Source organism: Nicotiana tabacum, chromosome 4 (genome assembly GCF_000715075.1).
Source record: "Nicotiana tabacum cultivar K326 chromosome 4, ASM71507v2, whole genome shotgun sequence".
NCBI classification, from domain to species: domain Eukaryota; kingdom Viridiplantae; phylum Streptophyta; class Magnoliopsida; order Solanales; family Solanaceae; genus Nicotiana; species Nicotiana tabacum.
Window position 1 is genome coordinate 75,264,292 of NC_134083.1, and position 8,591 is coordinate 75,272,882.

General features: G+C 36.7%; 2 protein-coding genes across 2 annotated transcripts; one reads left to right on the forward strand and one right to left on the reverse strand.

The window, feature by feature from the left end:
- The first annotated feature begins 446 nt into the window (after positions 1–446).
- Positions 447–1,275, forward strand: LOC107829059 (21 kDa protein-like). The gene is given in 1 exon segment (NM_001326215.1): positions 447–1,275. A coding segment is annotated over 1 exon segment (618 nt). The 5' UTR covers positions 447–486; the 3' UTR covers positions 1,105–1,275.
- A 1,048-nt stretch (positions 1,276–2,323) lies between these two features.
- LOC107832263 (uncharacterized) lies at positions 2,324–7,391 on the reverse strand. The gene is made up of 6 exons (XM_075252032.1): positions 7,205–7,391; positions 7,030–7,085; positions 6,678–6,801; positions 6,485–6,591; positions 2,771–2,825; positions 2,324–2,691 (listed from the first exon to the last, which is right to left on the reverse strand). The coding sequence occupies exons 1-6, from the start codon at positions 7,284–7,286 to the stop codon at positions 2,612–2,614; spliced, it is 504 nt and encodes a 167-aa protein (XP_075108133.1). The 5' UTR covers positions 7,287–7,391; the 3' UTR covers positions 2,324–2,611.
- Between the last annotated feature and the right edge of the window lie 1,200 nt (positions 7,392–8,591).

An 8,591-nucleotide genomic window follows, 5' to 3' on the forward strand; every position in this document is an offset into this window, starting at 1 on the left:
AGATATTTGAAAATAAAGCATGTTAAATGCTACAACAGGTAAATGTGAGTGTATATATATTGAACTTTTTTCCTAGTTTTCAACAAGTGACTACATTCTGGTATTTACCTTGGGTAATGATTCTAATTTGAGCAAATGTAATCGGATTTAATCACTTTTAACTCTTCCCCAAAGAATGAAAATAGAGTAATTTACAATTGATTATCCTTTTCCAAATTAAGTGTGCATATTTTTGTATTTGTCATCGACATTGCTTTGACTGTGACAGATTTGTAAAGCTCTGCTGTGTTCAAATTATCCCTCTCTATCTAAAGAAAAGTAGAACTTCTTGTTTTTCTGTACATTTAATTCGCACGGTAAAAGCTCATCCCCACTAGGGAGTTTTTCCTATAAATTCAGAACCCCGCATTCCCATTTTCATCATAACTCAACTAGCTTTAGTTATTGAGAGACAGACAGATTAACAAAAAGCTTAGGGAAAGAAAAATGGAAGGAACTTGTAACAACCGTAGCCATTTCCAAACTATTTTTCTTATTTTAGTTGTCTTCACATCTTCTTCATTCACAGAGTCAGTTTCAGCGGCAAGGCCAGTAGCCGGAGATACAAATACGGAGTTTATAAGAACATCATGCAAATCAACTACATATCCAAACCTCTGTTTCAGTTCATTATCAAGCCGTGCAACTGCTATTGGGGTTTCCCCTCAACTTCTAGCCCATGAATCCCTCACCGTCAGCCTCGAAACAGCGCAGTCTACATCTGTCACGATGGTGGAGTTGGCACACGGCCAAGGCATGACGCCGAGAGAGATCGGTGCCATGCATGACTGTGTGGAGGAACTAAGCGACGCTGTCGTTGAATTGAGAAAGTCTTTGGGCGAAATGAAGCAGCTAAGGGGCAAAGATTTTGACCTTAAAATGAGTGATATTCAAACGTGGGTAAGTGCTGCTTTGACTGACGAGGACACCTGCACCGAGGGGTTTGCCGGAAAAGTTATGAACGGGAAAGTTAAGACAGTAGTAAGGGGAAGGATTCTGGACGTTGCACATATGACGAGCAATGCCTTGGCTTTGATCAACAGCCTTGCCGCTTTTCACGGCTAGAGCAAGAAGTCAATTACACGTACACTCCTATATAGTGTTATTTCTCGTTTTTCTCAAAGTGTACTTAGTTCTTCCTTTGCTGATCCCTGAAGTAGCAGGGTCGTCAGCTTTGGGTAATTTTCTTATATAAGTCTGTTCCATATGCATTTATAGAAAAGGTAATTTTTGTGCATGATACACAGGGCAACAACAGTAGTATAATCTTAAATATATTAATAGCAACAATTCCTCGATCAATCTTAGTTGAAGACTTGCAACAGTGAGCTAGATCGATCAGTCAAAAATGATATGAAGGGCAAGTGTGGCAATAGAATGATTAGGACCGCATCCAATCCGACTAAAAGCACCTCAAGAGGCATGAAAAAAGAAAAAAAAAGTCCGACTAAAGCGAGTATATAACGTTAGGTTTGGGGGTTTAGTTTTCCAGTTTTCACAAACATTATTAAATTCTTCTTCTTAGTGTTTCGAAGAAAAATAATTCAAAAGAATTTCAAAACAAGTTTCCAAAATTTTTAACCAAAGACCAGCTTAAGATTTGATGACTATTCTATTTTATAATTTGGACGGGTAGCCATTTGCTGCAAAAATGGAAGTATTTTCTCTATTTTCAGCAAAAGCTATTTCTCAACCAAACACCAATAAAGAAAAGTGCTTCAGTTTGTACAAAAATTAAAAGCTACTGAACTTTTGATATTTTGCAAAATCTGAAAAAACTTTTCCTTTTTTGGTGTTATCTGCCCCAAGGAATAGGCCATATCTAATGCATGAGCCAATCTCTAACTTGCGTTTAAAACTTTAGGCACATGGACAGCCAACTCTGTACAATAAAGTAGTAGTTTTCGAGAGCAGAGGGGCCTTCGAGACAAAGAGTGGCATCAGGCTATCAGCGATTTACACCAACAGACTTTGTTTGCATTAATAAGATTGCGGGTACTATCAAATCGCATGCTACACTATAGTTACGCTCATGTATTATATGATCTGAACAAAGGTGAAAATCGGAAAAAAGAAAACAGAACGTATATTTGATTCATATTGAATTACTTGCTGGCAGAATAAGGCACAAATTTACTGACTAGCAATCTTTTCAGAAAGTTAACCTGTAGTATTTGTAATTAGCATTGTGAATTCCCGCAATACAAGGTTAAACTATTTATGCATCATGCGTTAATATCTTTTTGCATATTCACACTCGGCCTCAGCAAACAACGATGGCCTAAAAAAAGTAACTAGCAACATAGATTAGCAAATGGTCAAAAAAGAAAAAGAGGTCTAAGATTCACTGAGAAGGAAAAGAAAAAAACAAAGGCTAGGTACAACCGGACTGATACACTAAAAATCTATGGTTGAACATGTCAAAAGCTCGAGATTCTGTTAACTCAGAAAAGCTTACAAAAATTGCATTGATAAAGGCAACTTACAGCAGCATCTCCATCGAATCAGAAGCATATAAGAAACCTCTTTAGTCAGTCAGACATTTGGAATAACACCAGAGTTGCACTAATAATCAAGAAGCCCTCTTAGGAGGTGCCATATTTTTAATAAGAGATATGGTTGTACCAATAGCAAAAAATTGTACCACAAATCCTGCAGAACAAAGGACATGGTTAATACACCAATCGTATGCGGCATATGATGAGAACCAGCTTTGCAATATGAGGCTTACCTAGTAGGACAGCTGCAATCTTTAGAGTCTCCAAACTTGTAAAATTTTGAAAAGCCTACAGAAAAACATCATTAGATTGTGTTCAATCAAGCCAAAATGATTGCAAGAAATCAGAAAGAAGCAAATACACAATAACATCATTAGATTACTTTTAATCAAGCCCAAATAATAGCAAGAAATCAAAGAAAGAAGCAAATACACAAATAACATCATTAGATTACTTCTAATCAAGCCCAAATAATAGCAAGAAATCAAAGAAAGAAGCAAAATGACAAAAAATCAAAAGGAGCAACTAATTTCTTGCAAATGAGAGAGGAACACTCCAAGTGGCTTGACAAGTTCTGAAGGAAGGAAAAAATGGATTCTGTAAAGATAGTGTTTTGTGAACTCCAAATAAGTTATCGTACTTATTGCTTGATTCCATTCTTTTACTTCCATCTTAACCAATCAACCCCTAAGAAAGCTATTTGAAAATTGGAATACCATCAAAGCCACTTTCCAACCTCATGGACAATGAGATAGAACTATCAAGTGGTCACTTTGATGCTAAAAAGAGGCAACCATAGAGTGAACGAGGGAATGAAGAGACTGGTGAACACAGAACAGGGGATTTTCAACAAAGGATACAGAGGGAATGAAGAGACGGGTGAACACGAGCAGGGGATCTTCAACAAAGGATACAGAGGAAATACCAGGTGGTGCAGTTGCTAGTAAGGAGGGGTAACAACAGAGTGATAAGGACGAGGAAGAGACAAGTGGAACCTTTTTTTTTTCTTTTTCCTTTTCTCTTTGGGCATAAATAGAGTAAAAGGAACCATAAAAGGCTACCTGCCTTCAGACAAGTATTGTCACAAACAACCAAGATAAGTGGATGTTGAGATATTTTGGTCTCTCAGTGGATTAGTGACTCGGGTTATACTCTCTTTTTTACCTTCTCTCAGAAAAGGGTTGTGGAGGAAGGACTAGCATTATTAACTCATCTATTTTTACTACAAGCTGACGAGAAACTACCAGAAAGACCATACTATTCCAATAAAATTATCCATGGTGTACATGGGGAGATAAATGGAACGGCTACGACCCGGCTGAAAGATCAGTACCCTGAACTGTTTGCAATTTCCCAATACAAGGAAGCTTCCTTGGCTTCTCTGACAGAGACATAGCTGGAGGATATACTTCAGAAGGAATTTACCGATTGCGAACTGGATAGAGTGACTGAATTTTTTGCAACTTTAGAATCTTTTCAGCAGCTATTCAATAATGAAGACAGAATTGAATTAAGGCAGGAAAAACTGGAGTGTTCTCAGTTAAATCCTACAAGGTACTCGCTGGAAGCACACAACAGAATTCATGTAGGCCATGGAAAAGAATATGGAAGAAAAAATCCCCATAAAAAGTTGCTTGTTTCCCATGGTTGGTAGCTAGAGAGGTATGTCTAAGTCAAGACAACCAACAGAGAAGGGGCCTAAATTTATGTAACAGGTGTTACCTTTGTGGTGAGCAATCAGGGAGTATAAACCACAGGTTCTTACACTTTTCCAGAACCAGCCTACTTTGGAAAATATTTTGAATATCCCAGGATTACATTGGATCATGCCTGGATAAATAGCAGAAGCCTTGAGGAGCTCAATCGGAAGGGTAATTACAGAATGTCAATATAAATGGTGGAACACAAGCATTTGGTAGACTATTTGGAGGGAAAGGAACTTAAGATGCTTTGTAAACAAACTCAACCCCATTCACAAAATTAAGTCAAATTTAATAATTTATGACTGCAGGTAAATAAGTGTATGAAAATGATGCAGTATCCATCTAAGAAATCATGGATACCCTACAAGAATAGGCTAGTGTCTTTTTTTGGGGCTCTATCTATGCTTATGATATATATTTACCTGCACTTTCTAACTGCTATATTAATTATATACTATTGTCTTTCTCAAAAATAAAAAACCATCCACAGTGTAAATGGAGAAAAACATCTCTTGCAAACATAAGAAATATAAGTACTGCTTCTTAAGATTCTAGGAGCCGTTTGGGCAACATTTGAAGATGAGAAAAAACCTTTTTGAAATACAAATTGGAAAAAAGGTTGGTGGGAGTTGAAATTGTGTTGAAAACCGCAGTTTCTTTTGGTAAAGGAGTTTATGGAAGTTGAAAATTTGTGAGTGGATGTTGAAGATTTTAGAGAAACTTCACTTCAAATACACCTTGAAACCACAACTTCAGAATCTTGAGTTAAGGAATTCAACAATCAAGTGCCACCATCCAAGTAAATCTAGGTTCTCTAATTCTTCATTGGGTGTTGATATCCATATAACTCTTTCAGCCAAAATTGGGCATTCGAGTGCCAAGAGAATGTTGCAACATCAGTGCCGGTAGTATCTCATTTTTTTTTTGGGATAAAGAGTGCTGGTAGTATCTCGTAAAGTCAGATGCAAGCGCATTCTGCTACACGTGATAACTTATCATGCAGCAACAGCTGCACCTATTGAAACATAAAACATCATACATACAGTGAACCCAACCTAGGCTAAGTATGAATCCTTCTAAATCTAGCATTGTGTGCCTACGCCAATTTAGGGATAACGTGAAGAAACACCGGCAGCGAGAAACATTGAGGGTACCTTTTTACTTAATTATTTGTTTGCTTCACAACTTCATGTGACATGTATTAAGTCTTCATACACCAGTCTGGTGCTTAACTTGCTAAATTTTCAGCAGAAAAGACTTCCCAAAACATATGTTCAACAGCCTATCCTGGATTTCAGAGTAACAATGGAGAAGAAAGCGTCTTTACACTACCATTAGTCTTGAAAACCTATTTATCAAACTCACATACCAAAAAAAAAAAAGAGATAGTATGTGCTGCAGAATACGGGTGAGCGGGAGAAAAAGAAACATCAGATGTTTGAGTACATAGAGATAGAGGAAGCATTTCATGTACTTATATAATGTACTTATATATGTATTGAATAGCTTTTGGAAGAAAAAACTGAAGGATGTATACAATTTAGACACCTTTTCTTGAGTTCTTATCTTCATTTCAGGAGCTATAGGGGAATATGCAATCTCTTTTTGTAAATTGCAGCCCTTTCGATAAATGTCAGCACTCCCTTAATTCTATCTCTGATTCAATTAAATAATCCATTATCCAAAAGCGAAAAAAGAACAAAACAAAACAAACAATTCCCCCCCCCCTCTTCTAATAACCCCCCACCCACCCACCCCACCTTTTGGGATGAGGCCGAGCTAACCAAATTGTCAGCAACATCCAAATTGCAGTATAATGTCATGAGCTGTCGATGATGAAAAGAGAGGCAATTTCGGAACTTAAAAGTGATCAAATTTTATCATTAGAAGGTATAAGTATTTGAGTTTGTAGGGCCTAAGATAATTCCATAGTCAGATACAAAACTCATGATTTGAAAACATGGTGCATACTGCTGAATAAAATCACAGACAAACTTGACATTTGTTGCTCAGGTCCCAAATTTCTTGTGTTAGCATTTAGCAAGCAACAGGAAGGTTGAAATAAGTAAAACAACTACATTTGTTGCAGCAATTTTGATATTAACTCAATCATACCAAAAAATGGAGAGGTCCCTGTTCAGCATAATAAAACATAAAGCAAAAACATCATAGATAACTTTCTTTCAGTAACAACAACTAGTAGCATCAATTTTCTCATCAAAATGAATTAACACATAACCGTACCTCCAATGAGAGATTGCTCATAGCAAGACATGCCACTGACAGCAGGATCGCCATGGATGACCCAAAGACATAAAACTTCAAAAAGTTGGATCTGCTTCTCTTTCGACCTATATATAACAAGAGAAAATGTCTCATTAAAAGGTGAAAAGATAAAAAAAAAAAACTAGGTCACGAATGAGATCCAGTAGCAAACCTAGTTCCCCTGCCAGAACAGACACCAAGCCAATTGCAAGGGAAGAAACAGAAACTCTATTGGGAGACTCCTTCTTTGATAATGAAATAAATACATTAGCTGTTATCATCAATTGAGTGACTGCCTGCAGTACATGATACAAGTTTATAAACTACTCCATAAAGATGCTACATTCGCGTTGGCGCAATTCAAATCGAAATCTTGCTGATGAATTAGTAATATCTTAATGAGCAACTAACTTATCAGCTTATTTTAACCCTGTCTGAACATCAGAAAAATTGCCTTGAAATAACCAATTCTGATTAAACCAGAGATCTTTATGCAATAATCACAGAAATCCAATCTAACAAACCTGAGCGAAGATCAATTTGGCAAGACGAGACTTTGCCTTTGCAACTTTCGTGTATCCTACCAGAAAATTTTAAAAATAATAATTAAGAAGAAAAATTAAAAGAGAGAGAGAGAGAGAGAGAGAGAGAGAGAGAAGGAGAAAAAGAGTTGGGGAAATGGAAAAGGGGGAAGTATACTGGAATCGACGACCATGCGGTAGGAGAAATCAGAGCCATCGGTTCCGGACGGCCTCCCTCTTCCTCCTGCCCTTTGATTCATGATCTCCCCCTCTTTCTTCTTCACGAATCCCAGTAACGTCTCTGTTGAATAAGAATAACGCCTCTATTTTTGGCCCAAAGCCACACAAGCAGAAAAGACTAGCAATTAGAAACTTAGTTGCCTAGAAACCTTTTCACAATGTAGTGGACAGAAATTAAATTTAAAATAAAAAACAAACTATTTTCAATTGAATATTCTCATTAGTTAGAATAAATAAATAAAAATAAGTAAAAAAAAAAATGTTTCATTCACATAGGAGGACAAGACGTGAGAAGTGAGACTAAGATGATTCGGATATGTGAAGAGGAGGGACACAACTGAGAGGTTGGCTCTAGTGGGTATGAGGGGAGGTAGAGGTATTCCAAAGTATTGGGAGGGTGACTAGGCAGGATATGGCACAACTTCAGATTACCAAGAATATGATCATTGATAGGAGATTGTGAAGGTCAAGAATTAGGGTAGAAGGTTAGTAGGTAGTTGAATATTTTTCTTTATCCATACTAGTAGTATTAGTATTGCTCTTGTATTTTCTTATGCTCTTGCATTGTTTCTATTTCTTATTCTTATCCTTATTCTTGTTTCTTTCGCTTCGGTTATATTATTATGCTATTATTTCTGCTTGGTGGTATTGTTTCTTTTCATCTTTCTTTAAGCCGAGGGTCTATCAGAAACAAACTCTCTACCCTCACAAGGTAGGGATAAGGTTTATATATACTCTACCCTGCCCAGACATCATTTGTTGGATAGGTTTGTGTTGTAAAAAACAATTTTGGGTAGAAGGATGAAGCTTTCATTCATTAACTATTATGATTAGTGATCCACTCCCAATCCACACTCAACAATGAGTGAAAGAGGTCGTTGAAAGAATAGTACCCAACTAGGAATTGGGGTCGATTTTCTCATGGAGCTAACAATGGGTGTTTGAGTGTATGCTTAATGCGTGAAGACGAAACAACTTAAATACACATCCAATCAAGTTCGTTTTGCAAATTACATCTTATAAACTACACTATCAATGCTCAACTAGATAAATAAAATTAAAAATTGACTAATTATTGTTGGTTGTTTTCAAATAGGTAAAAAAAAACCCTAGGGATGTAACCTTCGCCTAATGGGTTAATTACATTAACACTTATTTTATTGATTGGGGTATATTATAGCTCTCAACTCTAAGTTATCCACTCAATACCACTCGATCATAGAGTGATTTTGCCCAATTTGGCTTTCTCAAGCCCAAATGGGTACCAAGCTAAATAGTCGATATGAGCTCAAGTCGGGTTTTCCTTATCTCTAGTTTAAATACTT

Excerpts from the sequence above, each read along its gene's own strand:
- LOC107832263 (XM_075252032.1), bottom strand. The coding sequence starts at position 7,286 with ATGAATCAAAGGGCAGGAGGAAGAGGGAGGCCGTCCGGAACCGATGGC. Across the intron at positions 6,592-6,677 it reads TGTTCTGGCAGGGGAACTAG|GTCGAAAGAGAAGCAGATCC; the intron begins GTTTGCTACTGG and ends TGTTATATATAG. Across the intron at positions 2,692-2,770 it reads GATTGCAGCTGTCCTACTAG|GATTTGTGGTACAATTTTTT; the intron begins GTAAGCCTCATA and ends TTTGTTCTGCAG.